Source organism: Lolium perenne, chromosome 2, assembly GCF_019359855.2.
Source record: "Lolium perenne isolate Kyuss_39 chromosome 2, Kyuss_2.0, whole genome shotgun sequence".
NCBI lineage: Eukaryota > Viridiplantae > Streptophyta > Magnoliopsida > Poales > Poaceae > Lolium > Lolium perenne.
The window spans coordinates 329,828,078-329,851,328 of record NC_067245.2 but is presented as its reverse complement, the minus strand read 5'-3'; the positions used below and the strand labels follow the sequence as shown (position 1 = coordinate 329,851,328).

Genomic DNA, 23,251 nt, shown 5'->3' with positions numbered 1-23,251 from the left:
AAATCCCAAAAAAATTTGTACGCTCGTGGGAATATTTTAACCTGATCAATGCAACTATCCTCCTGTGTGTTGTGGTTTAATCTTAAAGTGTGTCTATGGCTCAAAGACAGGAATTACAGAGATATAGGAAATGCCAGCTACCTAATTTGAAAACAGCATAGCCATCAGAAACAAATAGGCAAACACTACAGGAATGGAGCCAGACGCCGACGGCCAAGCTCTACGCCGAGGGCTTTTTATCGGGGCCGTCGGCGTACCTCCTCGCCAGGGCACCGCCGGAACACGACCGTCGGCGTACACATACCGTCGGCGTAGAGGAGGCTACGCCGAGGGCAGCCGTCGGCGTCAACTTGGCCCTCGGCGTAGCACCGGCATCGCCCCTGCCCCAGTCCGCGCCGTCACCGCCCGCTCACGGCGTCAGCCAGACACCGAGGGCCACCCTCGGCATAGGGCATGGCCACCCTATGCCGACGGCCACCCTCGGCATATAGGGTTTTTTTTAATTTTTTTTCTCTCTCATATTACTTTATAATATGTTTCTATTATTTATTTACTAGTATGAATTATGTAAAAAATGGTTCTATTTTTTAAGAATTCGTAGATGGCATATGTAGGTCCCACGGGTGACGCTCTTCGCAGACGGGTCAACCGGAGCCACTAGGCCCAACATTTGCTATCGATGTACATATGGGTAGATCCGCGGGGTCCCCGCCCTACGGTTTCCCTAACCCTAACTCTAACCCTAACCCTAACCCTAACTCTAACCCTAACTCTAACCCTAACTCTAACCCTAACCCTAACCCTAACTCTAGCCCTAACCCTAACCCTAGGGTTTCCACATACATTGCTAACTCTAACCCTAACCCTAACTCTAGCCCTAACCCTAACCCTAGGGTTTCCACATACATTGCTAACTCTAACCCTAACCCTAACTCTAGCCCTAACCCTAACCCTAGGGTTTCCACATACATTGCTAACTCTAACCCTAACCTAACCCTAACTCTAACCCGGTGGGATGCAGTCAAAGGGGTAGACCGCGCGGTCAACAGAACTAGGGTTTCATCGGAAATCGAGCATCGGATCTATGGAATGGCCCCAAAACTTGTGTGTGTCCACATGGAATGCACAAAAGTGATTTGAGATGGTTCTATATCCAAGGCTACCCCCCCAGGTGTGTCCGGCTTCTCGGACAGGGGGTTCCTACACTTAGGCAGATTCTGCATGTATAGGGGGGAACTCCCTCGGAGTTGAACCGGAGAGAAACTTGAGATCATATGGGATGATCCTTGTTTTACCATGTACCTATGACCTAACCAAGCTCAAATGGAGGCATATGCCCACCGGGGGACCCCCGATGGGATGCAGTCAAAGGGGTAGACCGCGCGGTCAACGTAACTAGGGTTTCATCGGAAATCGAGCATCAGATCAAGGGAATGGCCCCAAAACTTGTGTGTGTCCACATGGAATGCACAAAAGTGATTTGAGATGGTTTTATATCCAAGGCTACCCCCCAGTGTGTCGGCTTCTCGGACGGGGGTTACTACACTTAGGCGGATTCTGCATGTATAGGGGGAACTCCTCGAGTTGAACCGGAGAGAAACTTGGGATCATATGTGATGATCCTTGTTTCCACATGTACCTATGACCTAACCAAGCTCAAATGGAGGCATATGCCCACCGGGGACCCCGATGGGATGCGATCAAAGGGGTAGACCGCGCGGTCAACGTAACTAGGGTTTCGTCGGAAATCGAGCATCGGATCTAGGGAATGGCCCCAAAACTTGTGTGTGTCCACATGGAATGCACAAAAGTGATTTGATATGGATCTATATACAAGGCTACCCCCAGTGTGTCCGGCTTCTCGGACGGTGGTTACTACACTTAGGCGGATTCTCGCATGTATAGGGGGAAACTCCTCGGAGTTGAACCGGAGAGAAACTTGGGATCATATGTGATGATCCTTGTTTCCACATGTACCTATGACCTAACCAAGCTCAAATGGAGGCATATGCCCACCGGGGACCCCGATGGGATGCGATCAAAGGGGTAGACCGCGCGGTCAACGTAACTAGGGTTTCGTCGGATATCGAGCATCTGATCTAGGGAATGGCCCCAAAACTTGTGTGTGTCCACATGGAATGCACAAAAGTGATTTGAGATGGTTTTATATCCAAGGCTACCCCCAGGTGTGTCGGCTTCTCGGACGGGGGTTCCTACACTTGTGCGGATTCTGCATGTATGAGGGGGAACTCCCTGAGTTGAACCGGAGAGAAACTTGGGATCATATGTGATGATCCTTGTTTCCAAATGTACCTATGACCTAACCCAGATCACATGGAGGCATATGCCCACCGGGGGACCCCGATGGGATGCGATCAAAGGGGTAGACCGCGCGGTCAACGTAACTAGGGTTTCGTCGGAAATCGAGCATCGATGTAGGGAATGGCCCCAAAACTTGTGTGTGTCCACATGGAATGCACAAAAGTGATTTGAGATGGTTTTATATCCAAGGCGACCCCCCGGGTGTGTCCGGCTTCTCGGACGGGGGTTCCTACACTTAGGCGGTCTGCATGTATAGGGGGAACTCCTCGGAGTTGAACCGGAGAGAAACTTGTGATCATATGGGATGATCCTTGTTTCCACATGTACCTATGACCTAACCAAGCTCAAATGGAGGCATATGACCACCGGGGACCCCCGATGGGATGCGATCAAAGGGGTAGACCGCGCGGTCAACGTAACTAGGGTTTCATCGGAAATCGAGCATCGGATCTAGGGAATGGACCCAAAACTTGTGTGTGTCCACATGGAATGCACAAAAGTGATTTGAGATGGTTCTATATCCAAGGCTACCCCCAGCTGTGTCGGCTTCTCGGACAGGGGGTTCCTACACTTAGGCGGATTCCCGCATGTATAGGGGGAACTCCCTGAGTTGAACCGGAGAGAAACTTGAGATCATATGGGATGATCCTTGTTTTACCATGTACCTATGACCTAACCAAGCTCAAATGGAGGCATATGCCCACCGGGGGACCCCCGATGGGATGCAGTCAAAGGGGTAGACCGCGCGGTCAACAGAACTAGGGTTTCATCGGAAATCGAGCATCAGGTCAAGGGAATGGCCCCAAAACTTGTGTGTGTCCACATGGAATGCACAAAAGTGATTTGAGATGGTTTTATATCCAAGGCTACCCCCAGTGTGTCCGGCTTCTCGGACGGGGGTTACTACACTTAGGCGGTCTGCATGTATAGGGGGAACTCCCTCGGAGTTGAACCGGAGAGAAACTTGGGATCATATGTGATGATCCTTGTTTCCACATGTACCTATGACCTAACCAAGCTCAAATGGAGGCATATGCCCACCGGGGGACCCCCGATGGGATGCAGTCAAAGGGGTAGACCGCGCGGTCAACCAACTAGGGTTTCATCGGAAATCGAGCATCGGATCAAGGGAATGGCCCCAAAACTTGTGTGTGTCCACATGGAATGCACAAAAGTGATTTGAGATGGTTCTATATCCAAGGCTACCCCCCCAGGTGTGTCCGGCTTCTCGGACAGGGGGTTCCTACACTTAGGCGGTCTCGCATGTATAGGGGGAACTCCTCGGAGTTGAACCGGAGAGAAACTTGGGATCATATGTGATGATCCTTGTTTCCACATGTACCTATGACCTAACCAAGCTCAAATGGAGGCATATGCCCACCGGGGGACCCCCGATGGGATGCAGTCAAAGGGGTAGACCGCGCGGTCAACAGAACTAGGGCTTCATCGGAAATCGAGCATCGGATCAAGGGAATGGCCCCAAAACTTGTGTGTGTCCACATGGAATGCACAAAAGTGATTTGAGATGGTTCTATATCCAAGGCTACCCCCCCAGGTGTGTCCGGCTTCTCGGACAGGGGGTTCCTACACTTAGGCAGATTCTGCATGTATAGGGGGGAACTCCCTCGGAGTTGAACCGGAGAGAAACTTGGGATCATATGTGATGATCCTTGTTTCCACATGTACCTATGACCTAACCAAGCTCAAATGGAGGCATATGCCCACCGGGGGACCCCCGATGGGATGCAGTCAAAGGGGTAGACCGCGCAGTCAATAGAACTAGGGTTTCGTCAGAAATCGAGCATCGGATCTAGGGAATGGCCCCAAAACTTGTGTGTGTCCACATGGAATGCACAAAAGTGATTTGAGATGGTTTTATATCCAAGGCTACCCCCCAGGTGTGTCCGGCTTCTCGGACAGGGGGTTACTACACTTAGGCCGATTCGGCATGTATAGGGGGAACTCCCTCGGAGTTGAACCGGAGAGAAACTTGGGATCATATGTGATGATCCTTGTTTCCACATGTACCTATGACCTAACCAAGCTCAAATGGAGGCATATGCCCACCGGGGACCCCGATGGGATGCGATCAAAGGGTAGACCGCGCGGTCAACATAACTAGGGTTTCCTCGTCAATCGAGCATCGGATCTATGGAATGGCCCCAAAACTTGTGTGTGTCCACATGGAATGCACAAAAGTGATTTGAGATGGTTCTATATCCAAGGCTACCCCCCCAGGTGTGTCCGGCTTCTCGGACAGGGGGTTCCTACACTTAGGCAGATTCTGCATGTATAGGGGGGAACTCCCTCGGAGTTGAACCGGAGAGAAACTTGAGATCATATGGGATGATCCTTGTTTTACCATGTACCTATGACCTAACCAAGCTCAAATGGAGGCATATGCCCACCGGGGGACCCCCGATGGGATGCGATCAAAGGGTAGACCGCGCGGTCAACGTAACTAGGGTTTCATCGGAAATCGAGCATCAGATCAAGGGAATGGCCCCAAAACTTGTGTGTGTCCACATGGAATGCACAAAAGTGATTTGAGATGGTTTTATATCCAAGGCTACCCCCGGTGTGTCCGGCTTCTCGGACGGGGGTTACTACACTTAGGCAGATTCTGCATGTATAGGGGGGAACTCCCTCGGAGTTGAACCGGAGAGAAACTTGGGATCATATGTGATGATCCTTGTTTCCACATGTACCTATGACCTAACCAAGCTCAAATGGAGGCATATGCCCACCGGGGGACCCCCGATGGGATGCAGTCAAAGGGGTAGACCGCGCGGTCAACAGAACTAGGGTTTCGTCGGAAATCGAGCATCGGATCTAGGGAATGGCCCCAAAACTTGTGTGTGTCCACATGGAATGCACAAAAGTGATTTGAGATGGTTCTATATCCAAGGCTACCCCCCCAGGTGTGTCCGGCTTCTCGGACAGGGGGTTCCTACACTTAGGCAGATTCTGCATGTACAGGGGGGAACTCCCTCGGAGTTGAACCGGAGAGAAACTTGAGATCATATGGGATGATCCTTGTTTCCACATGTACCTATGACCTAACCAAGCTCAAGTGGAGGCATATGCCCACCGGGGGACCCCCGATGGGATGCAGTCAAAGGGGTAGATCTGCGGGGCTCCCAGATTAGGGTTTCTTCCACCGGTGGGAATATTGATGCGCCGATAGGGTAACTATTGATACTACATGTTCCGATGACCTAACACAACACAAGGGAAGAGAAAAGTCCATGGGTCAGCTATCATCGGAGGTCGGTCAAAGGGGTAGATCTGCGGGGCTCCCGGATTAGGGTTTCGTCTACCAGGGGGAATATTAAGTTAAGATATGGTAAAAATATTTATACGCATAGCTTGGGAATGTAGAAGATTAAAACAAATTTGCATGGAAATATATAATTTAATAAATATAATTGACATTAATAAAATTTAAATACAAAAAAAATTGAAAAATAAAAAAAGGGGCTATGCCGAGGGCTGCCCTCGGCATATGCCTGGCCCTCGGCATAGGGACGGTCGGTCGGCCGGGTCAGTTATGTGCTGGTCGAGCCAGACCAGCACCTAACCCTAACCACCACGCGCCCTCCCCCGAGCCCGAGCTCCCGCCTGCCCGTCGCCGCCTCCCGCCGCCCGCGCCGCCGTCTGCGCCTCCCGAGCAGCCCTCCCGCCGTCGCTGCGCCTCCCGAGCCGCTTCCCGCCGCCATCTCCTCACCGCGACGCCGCCTGCGCCTTACCCCACCCCGCCGCCCTCCCCGGCTCCTCCTCCAACTCGCGCCGCTGCCGCCTCCACCTCTCCCGAGCTCCCCTCCACCTCACGCCGCCGCCAGCAGCCGCTCTCCTCCTCCTCACGCCCCCGCCCGCCGTCCCCTGGACGGCCTCCTCCTCGCGCCCCCGCCCACCGAGCTCCCTGGCCGGCCTCCTCCTCGCGCCCCCGCCCACGGTAAGATTTCTTTTTTTTATTTGTGTATTGGTTTTAGTTGTTGAAATTGAAATGTGTAAGAAAATAGTAATTGAAATGTGTAATTGATTTGAAATAGAAAGAAAGAAATAGTAATTGAAATTGAAATTGAAATTGAAAGAAATAGAAATTGAAATTGAAATTGATTTGAAAATTGGAAAGAAATAGAAATGAAATGGAAATGTGTAATAGAAATAGAAATGAATTTGTTTAATAATGGAAATAGAAATGCAAATGTGAATTTGTTCTAATAATGTGAATTTGTAATAGGCCATGTGGTGACCGCCTCGTCATGAGCACCCCGGCGTGACGATCCCGGATCTTTGACGCGCTTCTCGACGTTCGCCGACATCGACACTCCGTTGTTGGACTACTTCCTCTTCAGCCGAGGGTGAGCTAAATTTCCAACTTCTTCTCCGCATTTTCTTATGTCACTAGATTCATTTTCCAAGTCCAGTTGCGTAACCTAGGTGTCACTTCCCGTCCGCGAGCGTTACGCGGATAAATATGCATTAGTGGTCCGCATATTTTGAACCGTAACGCTTGCGGCATTTACGGGACAGTCGGCGGATGCGTAGTTGTCTACGTTTTCCATGTTCTACTCCGGTCCGAGTCAGGATTTCGGCGGCGCCTCCCCGTTGTTCTCCGGATGCACATCCTCTCGGCTTTTTGCCGAGACGTGTATCGGGAGAGCAGCGGGAGGTGCTGCCGAAATTCTGACTTGACCGGGGTAGAGCATGGAGAACGTAGCCAACTACGGATCCGGCGGCTGCTAGAGCCCACCTAGTAGAGATGTAGGTTGATGCATGCGTTTCGCCCGGTAAAATAAATAAAAATATGATGCATTTAATTTCCTATTTGATATAAATGCTATGTCCGTGGTTTGGCTCCCAATAAAGCGAGAGGATGGCTGATAATGGATGGATGTACAATGAGCGTGTTAGTGCGGCGAGAAAACAGATGAGTGGACAAGGAAGACCCATTTTCTAGTGAATGAGTTAGCGCGTGGTACAAAGGGGCTGGTTCGGGCACTTTGCCCCTGTGTTCGCGCGTGAAGCGTCAACGTCGTGGGAAGGATGAAATGTATAGACACCTTACGCAATATGGGTATATGCATGGGTACGTCACGGAAATCGACTTTGATGAGCGCGAACGTGACAGAGGTGAGGTGATGCGGCAGCGGCTCAATGGCAATGCGTACGATGGAGTTAGAGACTTTCTAGATGATCTCGTCCATGCCGATGTCCCGGATTCGCCGCCAGAACCGGAGGCGCCGCCAGAACCGGAGGCGCCGCCAGAACCGGAGGAACCAGAGCCAACCGCGAAGGCCTATGATATGATTGCCGCGGCTAAGAGGCCTCTGTACGAGGGCGCCGCGATTTCTCAGCTCGATGCCATCTCCCAATGTCTAGCCGACAAGACCCGGTACAACACCACCCGTGAGGGCTTTGAAGCAAGTCTCGAAAACAACTGGTAACATGTTGCCCAAAGATCATTGTCCGCCTCAAAGCTCGCACGCGACGAGGAGAATCATGAAGGACCTCAACATGGATTATCAAAGGATAGACTGTTTTCCGAAATGCTGAGTTCTATTTTTGAGAGCGTATGCGGATGACAAGTACTGTCACATCTCAGAAGCGCCTAGGTATGAAGAGGTAACGGGAAAGGATGGTCAGGTGAGGCAGTCAAGCACCACAAAGTCGATTCTTCGATATCTCCCATTCATAAAAAGAATCCAGCGGCTTTACATGCACGAGGAGACAGCCAAACAGATGACGTGGCACAAGTATGGGAAGAGATTCGTGGACGAAAACAAGAAGTTGAAGATGGGACATCCATCCGATGGTACGGCATGGAAGAACTTCGATACAAAACACCGCCTTAAGGCAGCCGAGGCTCGGAATGTCAGAATTGCGATAGCAACGTATGGCTTCAATCCATATGGTATGTCCAATGCCAATTACAGCTTGCTGGCCCGTGTTTGTTATTCCGCTCAATCTCCCTCCGGAGTCCTAATGACGAGGAAGACCATGTTTCGTCGCTGATCATTCCAGGCCCTCATTACCCGGGGAAGAATTTGAGTGTCTACATGCAGCCGATTGTGGAAGATTTGAACCACTCTTGGCACCACGGGACATTGACGTACGACCGAGCATCGAAGACAAACTTCTGCATGAGAGTTTGGTTGCAGTATACCATGCATGACATGCCCGGGTACGCCCTAACATGTGGATGGTGTACACTGGTAAGTGGCCATGCCCGGTGTGCAGGCATCGGCTTGAGTTCCTTTGGCTACGTAAGGGTCGCAAGTATGTTGCGTTTGACACGAATCGACAGTTCCTCAAAAGGAGGCATCCGTTTAGAGAAGACAAAAAGAACTTCAAGAAGGGCAAAGTTGTGCATGAAAAAAAAGATGTGCCGAAGTTTGATGGTACACTTGTTGAAGCCGAGCTACGTGCTCTCGTGCCGGCAGCGACGCCAACTGGCCATCAATTTGAGGGATATGGTGTAACGCACAACTGGACTCACGAGGCGGCTTTAACGAAGCTCGAGTATTACAAGGACCTCGAACTTCCCCATAACATCGATGTGATGCACACTGTAAAGAATGTCACGGAGTCCGTCTTTCACACATGCCCGAACATTCCCGGAAGTCAAAGGATAATGTCAAGGCTAGAGTCGATATTGAGATCCTCTGTGATAGGGAAAAATTACACATGAAGCGTCCTATTGGCCGTCAAAAGAATTGGTTCAAGCCGCATGCCAACTTCTGCCTTGATTCCATCCAAAAGAAGGAGGCATTCGGGTGGCTCAAATACGTCGTGATGTTCCCGGATGGTTATTGCTCGAATATGAGTAAGGGAGTTAATCTTTCGACGGGAAAAGTCACCGGGCTCAAGAGTCACGACTATCATATATGGATTCAGCGGCTCATGCCGGTGATGCTTCGAGGGTATATCCCCGAGAAAGTCTGGCGAGTGCTTGCGCAGTTGAGCCATTTCTTCCGCACGCTCTGTGCTAAGCAGATATGTCCCGAGGTTATTGCAAAGCTACAACATACAGTGCCGGAGTTGCTATGCAATTTGGAGATGATATTTCCGCCAGGCTTCTTTACTCCGATGGCACATCTCATTGTGCACCTCGCCAACGAGGCACTCTTGGGTGGTCCGGTGCAGTTTCGTTAGCGCTTACGTATTGAGAGAGAGTTTAAGTATATTCGAAAGATAACTGGAAACAAGGCCAAGATTGAAGCATGCATAGCTGAGGCAATATGCCTTCGGGAGATGGCAGATGCCGCGACAACGTACTATCCCGATGATGTTCCCACTCAGCATAACCCGGTCACTCGTTACAATGTCGACGTGCCCGAGAATGACCCCAAGCTAAAACTATTCCAATTCCCCGGTGGCAAGGCTGGTAAAGGAACAAAATATAAATTGGAGAACGAAGAGAAGGATTGTATAATGCTATATGTGCTTATGAACATGGAGGAAGTGATCCCATTCGTAAGGTAAAATGGTGAACAAATTACTTTGCAGCTAGTAACCTCGTCTCGGTCTAATGCTTATTTTCTCCTTTCAGCGAATTCACGGATGAAATGTGGCCGTATGATGAATTGCCCGAAACCTCGGAGATGGACACTCTACTGAAAGACGGTGCTCCGGAATTAATAAAAACTTTGTGACATGGTTCATGGAAAAAGTAATTTCTAACCTTTCCTCTTACATTGCAACACGTGACTTGTCCCTCTTATTACACGTAACTAATGCACACAACAAATTTGAAATGTTCTTGTAGGGCCGTGAGAGAAACGTTGATATGATAGATGAGTTGAAATGTGTTTCCCAAGGTTGTAGCCGTGAGGTGACCAAGTATGAGAAGTATGATGTGAATGGGTTTCGCTTCCACACGAGAGACGCACCGTAAGAGCGGCGAATCCCAAAACGATAAATACTGGGGTCTTCACCAAAGGAGCCAACAACTTTGATTACTACGGAAGGTTACAAAGTGTATACGAGTTGACATTCAATCGTACGAACGTGCAACTCAATATCGTCGTGTTCAAGTGTCATTGGTTCGACCCAATAGGTGGACAGAGAAGTGATAAGTCCATTGGGTTAGTTGAAGTTAAGCCTTCAACCACCTATAGCGGAGCCGATGTCTTTATTGTGGCTCACCAAGCCAAGCAAGTTTATTATTTGCCCTACCCATGCCAGAAAGCGGAACTCAAGGGTTGGGAAGTCGTCTTCCAGGTATCGCCACATGGTAACCTACCGATTCCCTCTGAGGATGATTACAACAACATTGACCCCGTGACATACGAGGGGATTTTCTATCAAGAGGAACAGGACTTCGGGGAATATATTTTAGAACCGTTTGTTCAAGAAGACCTCGGGAACGATGCGTAAACTCGTGGTGAGTCGGTGGTGGATCTAAAGGACATATCTATGCTCGAGAAGTTACTTGAGGCGAATGACAATTATGATGAGCCTCCACCCGTCGACCCTTCAACTTTGTACTCACAAGATAGTGATAGTGATAGTGGGCCGAGAGAAAGAGAAAGAGAAAGAGAAAGAGATGGAGTATGAGAGTGAGCGTGAGAGCGATGATGGCTGGTGAGGGTCTTTTATTCTTAGTATTTATTTGTCAACATGCTTCTTAATTGCATTGTGCCTTTTATTCTTAGTATCTTCATTTTATTATGTCAACATGCTTCTTAATTGCATTGTGCCTTTTATTCTTAGTATCTTCATTTTATTATGTCAACATGCTTCTTAATTGCATTGTGCCTTTTATTCTTAGTATCTTCATATAATATGTCTTTGTGCTTAACTGTTTTATTCTTCTCTATGCGGTGACTGGACAATATGAGCAGCGGCAAGGCGGACTCCGAGAGCTTGCTTAAGACGCCGGCGCAGGTGAAGAGGAATATTCCTAGACCCACTAGACGGAGTGATCGAGCCCGGTGCAAAATCCGCGTTACGCCGATGGTACCGATGGAGGACGAGGACGAGGAGGACGAGGTGGAGGTCGAGGACGAGGACGAGGAGGACGAGGTGGAGGACGAGGTGGCGGCGGGGTACACATGGACTTTGACGAGCCACCCTCCGCTTCTGGTGACGTGGCTCCTGAGTTGTACCTAGAGGGTCCGTCTAGTGGGGAGGTGGAGATGGAGACGGAGTCTACACACGAGTCGGACTCTAGGGCTGAGTTGGAGGTGATGGAGGATGGGGGTGCGCCGAAGCCCTTGAAGCTTCGTGGAGAAGCTAGAGTCCCCGATGCGAGGAAGGAGCCGAAGACCCATGATGACAAGGCCCTTATCATTCCTTCGAGCGATGAGTAAGTGTACTACTTCAGAAATTTCGAACATGTATTTTCATCTTGGGCATAATAAACAATTTGGCATGTGTACTAATGTGTGATTTATTTGCAGCAACTGGACATGGGATGCCAAGCCCCCCCGCATGCCTAACAGCTTGCTTGGGGCTACGATTAAGAAGTTCTGGCCCGGCAGATACACTCCCCTTAGCACGGTCCCCGGTGGCCCGACGAAGCTAGCCACTACTTGGGCGGACTATGAGGATGCCCCTGCCGTAGGCTTCGCGACAGCTGCTGAGGCTGTGACCACCAAGTTCTGGGTAAGGCATATATTTCTCGAGCACCGTTCATAGTTGATGACCCTAATGTGCTAACTCATGACTTTCACAACTGATTTATGCATGATTGAAGTGCTTCTATCGTGTGGACCCGGAGCATGACACGCAGGCGCGTCTCACTTTGCGTGGCGCTTGCGAGAGGATGACACCGAAGCGGTGGTACAACCAAAAGTTCACCGGCGCTAGTGCCTTACGGGCTAACAAGGGTAAGAGGGTCAAGAAGGAGTACTATGTTGGTAACGAGCCTACGGAGGAATGGGCAATGACCATTGAGGAGTACATGTCGGTGAGTAAAATGTCAATGAGATTCTACATTGCTGCTAAGTTTTCATTGAATTATCTTGAGCTCAGTATTGCGTTTTCAGGTTTGTCCGGAGTGGGCCGAGCAGCATAGGGAGGCATGGGAGGAGCTGATTAGGGCGAGGTGGCTCGAGCAGGACGAGGAGTTTGCGGCGGTGTCGTGGCGTAACATGGAGAACCGAGGCAGCGGTGGGACACCGCGCGGGAAACCGCGACTACACCCGCTTCAAGGGGAAAAAGGTATGTATATACATGGCACGACCTTCATTCATTTCCCCCCAGGTCTCATTTGTGGTACGCTTTACTTTTCTTGTCGCGATGCCGGTGGCCGAGGCCCCACCTGGGGTGGGGCTTCATGATGCCCGGATATATGACATGATGCGGACGAAGCAGAAGCCCAATCCCGCATTGCCTCAGCCACAGTACTACGGCAATGCCAAGGCCGCCAAGGAGGACTACTGCGACATGGTCAAGTCTCGTCACCCCGAGGTGGATGACCCCTTGACCATTCCGGTCGACGAGGAGTCGTTGGTCCTGTCGGGGCACGGGCGTCCGCATGGCCGTTTCCCTTGGATGAATAAGGCGGTCAAGCCTACCCACTCCACGAGCTACACGCGCCTCAAGCATACCCTCACCGCCGACAGCCCCCAGCCTCGTCCACGGCCTGCTCGTCCACCCGCCTACGATGTAAGTTTCCTCATTTTCATCCTCTTTCCGGTTTTCCTTCCTACATGGCTAAGTGTTTACGAGATTCATTGTTTCTGAAATTGTAGCCTGACTTCGAGGCGGCCTTCGAAGCCTGCAATGAAGCGTATCAGCAGGCCGCTGCCCAGTGGAATAGGCAGAATACGGCCTATATGACGTATATATCAGTAAGTCTGAATCTTCCTTCTCGCGCAAGTAGATGACAAGTCTCAGTTTGATGCTTTATTTCTGCAAAGCCTAACTTGTAACCTATCTTGCAGGAAATGATGATCTCTATGTCTACTGGTACACCGCCACCGGCTCGAGTTACCGTGGCGGGGGACATGCCTATCATGCCATCGAGGGCAGCTTTCGCTGCGACTTACTACGGATCCACACCGGAGGTAAGTTCTTTGCCAAACCGGTAGTTACCACTTTCCTTTGCCTCGCAAGTTGCTAACATGTAGGGAACACGTAGGGAACGGGATGGTCCGGGAACCAGGCATCGCCGGGTGGGCGCGAGGTCACACCGGTTCATGAAGGTGGTCGGTCTCCTGGGCGTTCTGCTGGTGTCTCTCCGTCGACTACTCCTGGGACTACTCCCGGTGCCTCTCCGTCGACTTCTCCTGGGCGTGCTACCGGTCCTTCTCCAGGTGGTTCTTCTGCAGCTTCTACCGGAGCGAAACCCCGGGCTGCTCGTTTCGCCAACGATGTGGGCGGACACACCCGGCCGGGTCCTTCCTCCGCTAGTCAGCACCGGGCTTCTTGCTTGCCATCATTTGCTAGCTACTACTATGTATTGGATGACATGGCACTCTCCTCTTGTATGCTACTACATGCACCATGTATGCTACTATGTGGATTTCATGCTATTTATGTGAATTATGGTGATTTTGGATGAATTATGGTACATTTGGTTGATTTTGGATGAATTTGGTCGATTTTGGATGAATTTGGTCGATTATATGATATTTATGTGAATTTGGTCGAATTTGGTCGATTATATGAACTGGAACTGGATTGCATTGCAACTGGAACTGGAACTGGAAAACAGAAAAAAAAATGGCAGGCTCCTATGCCGAGGGTAATGCCGTCGGCATAGACCCTGACATAGGGCCATATGGTCAGGTCTATGCCGAGGGGGTTGCCCTCGGCGTAGCCCGACGCGCCAGGTGCTGCCGCGTGTCCACGGTGGTGCTGCATGGGGCATGCATACGCCGAGGGGGTTGCCCTCGGCATAGCCTCTGGCTAGGGTGCGCCTCCGTGCGCCACGTCGCCTCTCCCGTCTCTCTACGCCGAGGGGTTGGGCCGTCGGTGTCTCTGGCCGCTCCGTTAACGTCGACGGCGCGCCGCCACGCTACGCCGACGGCGTCAACGCCGAGGGGCTTCTTCACCGTCGGCATAAAGCCAGGACGCCGAGGGTTAGCTCTACGCCGACGGCCCACCTACCTATGCCGAGGGACCCAGACGCCGAGGCGACACGCCGAGGGCTGCCGTCGGCGTAGCCTACGCCGAGGGCAAGGCGTGGCTACGCCGAGGGCAGCCGGCCGTCGGCGTAGAGTAACATTCCTGTAGTGAAAGAACAACATTAGTGAACCATGGATAGTTGTACATCCGCATAAAAAATTTAGAATACCATAACCTGCAAGCACTCTATTGACGATTTATAGAATACCAATAAAGATGTATGCAGATAATTTTACACTTATTAGATATACCAGAACAACTAACATGATCTCAAAACACATGTATTACTAGCAAAAACACCGTCGCTCGCTCTAGTTGGCCTTGCTGAAGGATACGAGCTTGCGTGTCTTGGTACGCTCCTGCTCGTACACCTCGGCCTTGTACGTGCCAAGTTTTCCACTGGCGTCCGACGCGTCGACGATAAGCTCATAGTTCATGCCGGACACGACCTGCTCCTTGCCGCTCACCACCTTGTTGAACTTGAGCACGCAGTTCGCGTGCTTGAGGAACTCCAAAACTGCCCAGCTACCGAGATCCTGAATATGTTGGTCGTTGATGTTCGGGATAGGTTCCCATCCACCTTCTATCGATTTCGTCCCATATGACTCACCGCAGCCCGTGGCGGGTGTAGAGATGGCGTAGATCATCGCGGCAACAAGGACAAGGAAGGTGCATGCCCTCATGATTGATGAAGATTTGGAGCTTGAGATGATGAAGTGGTTTGTGCGGACTTTGGTGAGTTGGTGGTGTGAGCTTGATCCAAAACAACCAAAACAAGGGCACTTTAATACATGTAACTATGACGGAAAAAATTAAATTGGATGCATATCCAAATAGTAGGCATTTACAAGGAAATGGACTGCAACTTTTTATTGGGTGGACCCATCAGTAAAAAAGGTTGTAATTGGATGTATGTCTAAATATGCATTTGAAAGAAGAGATTAATGAGATTAATTACATATTCTATGGATGGAACTATGAGTACTTTTGTTGCCATATAATTGGATGCATATCCAAATAGTAGGCATTTATAAGAAAACTGATTGCAACTTTTTATTGGGTGGACTGGTTAGTAAATAAATAATTATATGTATCCAAATATGCATTTTAAAGAATAGATTAATTACAGCATTTTCTTACACCTATGCTCAACAATAAATTATATCCAATATTCAAGTATATTATAAAATAGTAGATATTTACCAGGCTAATTACTTAGATGCATATTAAACACCATTTAGGAGAAGATTAATCACAAATTTAAAGTCATGTACAGTAATTACCACATGTCCTGGAATGTGGTGTTGGCAGCCAGCTGGATATCGGGCGGTGGCCCTGACAACTTTGTCGGTGTTGTCGATTCCTCGTAGAGTTGCATTCTTCAGCTATGTTCGAGCGTCTCGTATATTCTTCTCCCATAACAGCCACAACGACTTCTCTCCAGCGGTGGTGAGAGTACATGCATTTATATTGAGATTTACTAATACAGATCAGGCATTTTAGATCCCGGGTCGCACATGGAAGGATCTTTTTCATGTGCGGTGCGTAAGATAGCTGACGCTCAAAAACTTCGACCGTTTGCTTGTTCTTGAACCCTGCGACGCGTAAACATCGCACAGGTTCCCAATTATTTAGCAAGGAAAGTAAGAAACTTTAGCTACATTATCAAAAATATAAAACATTAGGCAACATTAAGTAACAGTAAAACGTGATCACCTAGGCCACTCTACAGCGATTTGACGCTCTAAGCCGTCCGATTCTGTTGTTCAACGTCCCAGATCATTCAGATCGTTAGAAGTTACCGAAATATGAGTGAAACTGAAAAGACAGGGTAACGGAGATAAAGTTAATTCTCAATTCCTTTGTCGGAGACAAGTAAGAATGTTTAGTCACACTTTTGTAGTCTAGATAAATTAGGTGGCATATGTACAATGTGTGGTGTTGATGTCGCACCATAACTAATAATAAAAGAGATAGTTGTTGTATCTTGAACAACAGTTGCACACGCCCATTGGAAAAAACAAACATCACGAGCCAAATCAAATGCGTAGTGCATGAGCCAAACGTCATTAAATTTAAAAGCATGTTCAGTCGCGTCCCTCAAACCGTCCCCCAAAGGGATTCGGGACGCGCTGGACAAAAAACGTTCCCAACCGTATCCCCTAAACCCGCTTTTTGTCCGGCGCGACCCAATACGGTGTTCAGCGCCCCGAGCCCGTCCCCGCTACACAGGGGACGCTCCGGGGATGCCGGACACGCCGAACAGCGAGGCGAGGCATGGCAGGACCGACGCGTCAGCCGCACAGGAAAAATTCGTCCACCGCTCCCGCCTAATCGCGCCTCTCCCGCCACATCGCACCTCTCCCGCCGCGCATTTCTACCATCCCAACACATTTGACCTATCCCGCCGATTCATTTCTCCCTCCCGCCGTCGCTACGCTGTTCCTCCCGCCCGCCACCCTCTCCCCATCCATAACGCCGCCGACTGCCCCCAAAAAAGTGGCAAAGAAAGCGGCCAAGAAGCCGCCGGGCAATGATACGAAAGGGGCGAAGGCACCCTTCGCGAAGCAGCGGAAGGCGTCAGCTCCGAAGAAGAAGCCGGAAGGCTGGACCGATGATCAGTGGCATCAAGACTGTCTGCGCCGGAAGATGTCGACGGTGGAGCGGAAAGGACGGAGGGCGGCGCAGCTGGAGAAGAAGGCGTTGGCGGCGCGCGCGCACCAGCACGCGCTGGCCGGGTGTATCGCTGCCACCAACGCGAGCCCATGGAGTACGACGTTGCCGCCGTACATTCCGGGAGTGTTGTCCCCGTCGACATCCGGGTTCTACAATGACGGCCCCTCCGCCACTCCCGGGTGCGTGACGCCAAAATTTTCGCCGCGGTACGAGGATGTGCTGCCTCATGGCCGCTTCAACCCCAACACTATGTTCTACTCCCCAACGTACGAGCCAGGACCCGGTATGGAGGGCGCCCCGTTCAATGGCTGCAGGGGCCCGCTCGAATTCGACGGCGCCGGTGCTGAGGAGGAGGAGGAGGAGGTGGAGGAGGACGAGGAGGAGGAGGAGGTGGAGGAGGACGAGGAGGAGGAGGGGGAGGGGGAAGGGGTGGAGGAGGGGGTGGAGGACGACGAGGACGAAGAGGGCGGCGGCGAAGAGGACGACGAGGGTGCCGGTGAGGATGCCGATGATCTCGTGGAGGTTGACGCAGACGGCGTGTCGAGGGTACTCCTCGGCAATGCCCTCCGATTGGGGTTTAGGGTTGATGGAATCCTGCAGGCTGACACGAGACATCGGTTCACAGACAAGCGGGGAGAGCAATTTACCCAGGTTCGGGGCCCTCGATGAGGTAAAACCCTTACGTCCTGCCTGTCTGATCTTGAATATAAGAATATTGGGTTACAATGGGGTGCCGAAGGTTTCGGCTGAGATCTCGTCGAGGGGCTAAGTGTTGCGGCGACCTAGCTCTAGACTTCTGGTGGCTAAAGTTGCTAAGATTGAACGTGTCCCTCGGCAGCCCCTCTCCTGGCCTTTATATAGGAGGCCAGGTCTCAAGAGATCTAACCGGGGACGACTAGGTTTACAGTAGTCCTAGCTCTAAACTTTCCTTGTTCGGCTCCTCCTTTGTCTTGTCCGTCAAGGAATCTTCTATTGCGCCGTCCAAGTGGCCCGTCTTGCTATCGGCCATCTTCATGGGCCTCCAGTTAGATTGTATAGGATAGGGCAATGTCGGTTACCCGAAGGGTAATGCCCACGTCAGTAGCCCCCGAGTGTCCAGCCAAAGATAATTCGGGTGGAGACTAAAGCATGCCTTCACCTAATGTTCTTCTCCTTGGTTGTTCTTGTCCATCTTGTATCATCATCTTCTTCTTCTATCGGGTGCGCGTCCAGCGCTCCCGATGGGAGTAGCCCCCGAGTCTAGGTACGGATGCTTGCAATCCGTGCGTAGACTCAAGTTCTACCACTCGAACGTTTTATTCTGCCGAAGTTTTTCTGCAAGTCTTCATGGGTCATCCGATACATTTGTACCAAGGCTTGTATTCTTCAACAAGTTTTCAACGCGTAAGGGATAATGAGTAACGTGCCCAACTTTTGCTGGTTAACTGCCGATGGCAAAACAACGTCACCCTACGCAGAATCAAGTCCCCGGGCATGATCCTGGAGTGCAAAAAAGTTCTATCGGGTGCGCGTCCAGCGCTCCCGATGGGAGTAGCCCCCGAGTCTGGGCACGGGCGCTTGCAACCGGGTGCAGACTCGAGCTGAGCATTCCGTCCTTTTCTTCAACCAGTTTCCTCACAGGATTATCTTCGAGTTCTCATTTTATCGAGTGCGCGTCCAGCGCTCCCGATGGGAGTAGCCCCCTAGTCTAGGCGCGGATGCACGCAATCCGTACGTAGACTCAAGTCCACCATCTGATACCTTTTATATTTCTTCGAATGCTTCGAGCGTTCCTCACGACGTCACTGATGACGTTATTGACACTTTGATTTTGACTGACAAGACGCGACCCGTTGGGCCCATCCTACCTCTGCCTGGCTCTGTTTTTAAGTAATATCCGCCTTTCTCGTACGGTTACCAAGGCGCCTCCTCGATTTCCACGATCAACGATGGAGAAAGGGTCCTCTTAATGAACTGGAAGCAACGACACGTGCCCACGCAATCCTCAAGTTCTCCCCTACTTAAAATCTCCCAGAACAAAATTCTTAGCATTCTCTCATATCATCGTAGCATCCTCCTGTTCTTCTTCCGCCTTCCTCTTTCATAACCGCTGCACCGCCACCACCATTTTTAGATCTTCTCCAGATCCCGCGATGGTGAAGAAGAAGAACCACGCTACCGCCGCCAGTTCCGCGAGTGGTGGCGCCGCCGCCAAGGCCTCCTCGAATCCTCCGAAGAGGAGCGCTCCAGATGCTCCTCCCCCAACTCCGGCGCCGCCAGCACCGCCAAGCTCGGCAGTCGTGACCAAACCCGGAGATTGGCTAGCGTCCTCCATCACGAAACGTGATGAAAAGAGGGCCCGAAGCCTTGGTCTAATCTCCTCCGATGAGGGGAATGTGATTCTCCCAGGTGCGATCTCTCGTCCCAATCCTCCTGCTCACGAGTTCCTTCATCGCCTTCTGCGGACTTACAAAATCCAACTGTGGCAACTTACCCCTAACTCAATCCTTCACGTTGATGTGTTCATCACCCTTTGCGAGGCGTTCTTGGGCATCGAGCCTCACTTTGGGTTGTGGAAGAAAATCTTCTTCGTAAAGAGATACAACAGTAGCAATGGACCCTTTGTCATTGGGGGAGTGGGGTTCGTTGTTCGTTCAGAGGTCAATTATTTCAGTTTCCCAATGAGAGAATCCGTGCAAGGATGGAGACTGAAATGGTTTTATGTTAAGGATTCCTTAACAACCGAGTCCCAGCTTCCTCGCTTTGCCGACGTCCTCGAAGCCAAACCTAAGCATTCTTGGAAGAACATCCTCTCTCCCGATGAAAGGACATCAGTCGATGAGTTATTTGTCAAATTTCTTCGGATCAAAGAAACCGATGGCCAAACCATGATCGGCACAGAGGTAGCTGCGGTGTTCTTGAAACGTCGAGTCCAGCCAGTCATGGCCAGGATTCGTCCGATGTGGTTGTATTCGGGTCCGAAGGATGAGACCAGGATAAATATTGCTGAACTATCGGAAAAGGAGCTGCTTGACGAAGTTCGACGCCTCACTCTCCTTAGCCAGGAAGACTCGATCTCGTTGATATCTTCTTATCCACCTCTTGATGCCGATCATCTGTTGACAGAGGTAAATTTTCCTTCTCATACCCTTATTACTCTGTTCCACTTGATCGACACGACTATTTTTGTTCTTATTTGTTTTTTCCTTCGGTAGATCCCCATAGTTTCTGAAAACTCGCATGATCTACCAAATGACACTTCCGAGGGAAGAGGTTCCTCAACCCCTGTTGATTTTCATACTGCCGAGTACATGAGCTCAAAGAATGAACACGATGATCCGATAGATTCTGAGGCTATCTTCACCGATCTTTCTCCCCCAGCCAATGATACTTGCGACACAGCGAGATCAGTGCGCGACGATGATGCTGATCATGATACCTTTGTTAATGCAGCTGTGGAGGAGGCAAGAGCTTCGCCTGCGAAGAGATCAGCCGGCGGCTTTGCCAATGAAGACGATCTCTTTGACCTGTAAGTGCCTTTTTCCTAGAATTCGTATTTTGCTTTCATCATTCGCATTTCTTTCATAACTCTTGCCAACCATTCTCTTTCGTAGTGACGAAAGTTTCATCGAGCCTCCATCTAAGAAGGCCAAATCCGGCGCCGTTCTGTCGGATGTCGCAGCTTCCGAAGCTTCGGCTCCTACTGCAGCCCCCGCGGCCCAAGTATCGACTGCTTCCTCCCTTTCTAGGGGGAAGGATATTCCTTCGACTGCTGCCACCACGACCCCTCCTTCAGGAAAACCTGTAAGTATTTCTCGATTCGTAACACAAACTTTCCTGAATGTGCCTTGATTAATGATTCTTCGTCAAACATCTATTTTCCCCTTTCCTTAAGGATCTGCGAGGCGTTATATCTTCTTTGGAGGCCTTCGCCTCCCAATTTACTTCCCTGGAAGCAGACAAGGTTCGGCTGCAGAAGGAAGTTAAATCTTCTTCCTCAAAATTGGAAGGCGCAATCAAAATAGCCGCCGAAGCTCGCCAAGAAGTCGATTCCCTAAAGGAGGAGCTCAGTAGGCTGAAGGAAAAGCTGAAGGAGGAGGAAGCGTCCAGGCTGGTTGCTGAAGCTTGGGCGGCCGAAAAAGATGATCTTCTTCGTCAGTCTTCCTTGGCTTTGCTTGGTAATTCCTTTTATGCTTCCCTTTCAATTGTTACTTTTCGAATTCGATTCTTTGTTAGTAATCTCTCCCATTTCATCTTCTTGCAGAGGCCGCTGACATCCCTGCCGATGCCTTGGATAAATTTCCAAACAACTCTCCGGCAAACGTTGTGTCAATGACCCTTGCCTCACACCAGCTTACACGGGAGCTCCTCGAAAAGGGCAAAGGTGCCATGGCGCGGATGCACTCGATGATCTTCCCCAAGATTAGTCAAGAGAAGACTCTGGGGCAGCTGATCGATGCTTTTGCAGTCAACACCAAGGAGGTTATCGAGGTATTCAAACGTACTTCACATACCTATGGTGCCCTCCTAGCCTTCCAACTTATGATGGGTCATGGCTTCAAGGCCGATATCGAAGAGATGTCTAGGGAGCTACCGAAGGAGCAAGATGGGCAGTTCGTCGATTTAGGCGTCTTCAAAACGGCGGCTCTTAAGTGTGCACGCCAGCTCCTTGAGCTGGTTTCTTCAAAGAAAACATCGGCTGGCCCAAGTTTATCGACCCAGACCCAAGCCCCTTGATTCTTGTAACAAACTTCTTTTTAAATTGATGTGAAACAATGTTCTGTCGCAAAACTTGTGGTTGTAATAAATTCCATGCTAGCAATGTTGCTAGTACACTCTTGTTATGACATTTTTACTTGCACTCTCCCGATGGGAGTAACTTCCACTGCTGAAGCGATGCGATCCGTCATACCCCTGACCCTGTTTTTGCAGGTTTTCCCAGTGCCTGCGTTTGTCGATGATTCTTCGGGTGCTCTTTCTGAAGGTGATCGCATCCAGCTTATGAAGGATCGGATCGTGCAGATGGAAAAGGATCTGCGCAATACCAATGCCTTGGCTGCCATTATCAAGAAGAAGAGCAAGATTGCAGTCGACGTAGAGCGCTATGCTCTTACTGAACTGCATAAGGCCACCGAAAGTTTGAACTGTAAGTTCCCTGGTCCTTGTGCTCATTATTCTTTGTCAAAAATGCATTGTCTGATCTTTCGTTGATTCATTTGCTTGTCATAGCTCTGAACCGTGCTGAAGAGAATAAGCGGAATCACGAGCGCGTGAACGCATTGACCCAGCTGTCATCAGCCGAAGAGATTTTCTGGAGGGAGCACTCGAAAGCTTCGACTGTCGCACAGTTCCAAGATCGAGTCCAGCAAGTCCACCACTTCTTCGACAATTGCTACAAAGGCCTAAGAGTAATTTGGAGGACGATGTTCCCCTTGAACGCGGTCCCTCCTACACTGTTGACTCTGATGTCTGAATTTAGAAACACCAAGAAGATTCGAGACTTGGTGCGAGCTCAAGTTTTTGCAGGAGCCAGATTTACACTTGCCCTCGTCCTTGCGCTTTATCCTTCGGCAAAACTGCTGACTATTGCCAATGCGGTTGGTAATTTGGAGATGCTGTACCCGAAGGTAATATTGCCTGCCAATATAATTGTCGACAGGCTTGAAGGGGATTCAAAGATACCTGAAGAAAAAGAAACTCCGCAAGAGTAATTCAGGGTCAAGTTAGGATTGTAAATATGTAATTTGGTTACCTTATCCAGGCGTTTGGATTGCGAAGCTGAAACTTATTTTTCGGTAGGTACATATATATGCACTTTTACCGTGGCAGTGCCGTTGGCAAATTATGAAGGAGCAAATCTTAATTGCCCGTTTAAACGTATGTGTATTCGTTGGTCAGCAAATTATTTGAGTGATCAGCTCGTATTGCAGGTCTTGCTATACCCATTGTATGTGCAACTTTGTTTTCAACCGATGTATGTCCTGACAGCAGCTCCCGAATGTATCGGAAGCACTAATTCTGCCGATGAGCCCATTGTTCTTTGATATTTCCATAAGTAAAATATCGAATGTGGGTTGTTTTATATGTATTTCCAGACTCTTGCTACTTACGACGCTCGTAGAAGCATCTGTAGCAGAGGGAAAAGTCAGCGTCCTTGTTTATTTTACATCCTTTAGCACTCGTAGTTTCAGAG

The 23,251-nt window shown here is 50.1% G+C and overlaps 2 protein-coding genes across 2 annotated transcripts; one reads left to right on the top strand and one right to left on the bottom strand.

The window, feature by feature from the left end:
- The first annotated feature begins 12,570 nt into the window (after positions 1–12,570).
- LOC139835922 (uncharacterized) lies at positions 12,571–14,671 on the top strand. Its single transcript, XM_071825822.1, has 5 exons — positions 12,571–12,939; positions 13,026–13,124; positions 13,218–13,340; positions 13,415–13,685; positions 14,649–14,671. Exons 1-5 carry the CDS (start codon positions 12,571–12,573, stop codon positions 14,669–14,671), a joined length of 885 nt encoding a protein of 294 aa, XP_071681923.1.
- Positions 14,593–15,135, bottom strand: LOC127337243 (cysteine proteinase inhibitor 8-like). Its single transcript, XM_051364207.2, has one exon. It carries the CDS (start codon positions 15,084–15,086, stop codon positions 14,715–14,717), a length of 372 nt encoding a protein of 123 aa, XP_051220167.1. The 5' UTR covers positions 15,087–15,135; the 3' UTR covers positions 14,593–14,714.
- Positions 15,136–23,251: the final 8,116 nt, after the last annotated feature.

Excerpts from the sequence above, each read along its gene's own strand:
- LOC127337243 (XM_051364207.2), bottom strand. The coding sequence starts at position 15,086 with ATGAGGGCATGCACCTTCCTTGTCCTTGTTGCCGCGATGATCTACGCC.
- LOC139835922 (XM_071825822.1), top strand. The coding sequence starts at position 12,571 with ATGCCGGTGGCCGAGGCCCCACCTGGGGTGGGGCTTCATGATGCCCGG. Across the intron at positions 13,125-13,217 it reads CCTATATGACGTATATATCA|GAAATGATGATCTCTATGTC; the intron begins GTAAGTCTGAAT and ends CCTATCTTGCAG. Across the intron at positions 13,341-13,414 it reads ACTACGGATCCACACCGGAG|GGAACGGGATGGTCCGGGAA; the intron begins GTAAGTTCTTTG and ends GGGAACACGTAG.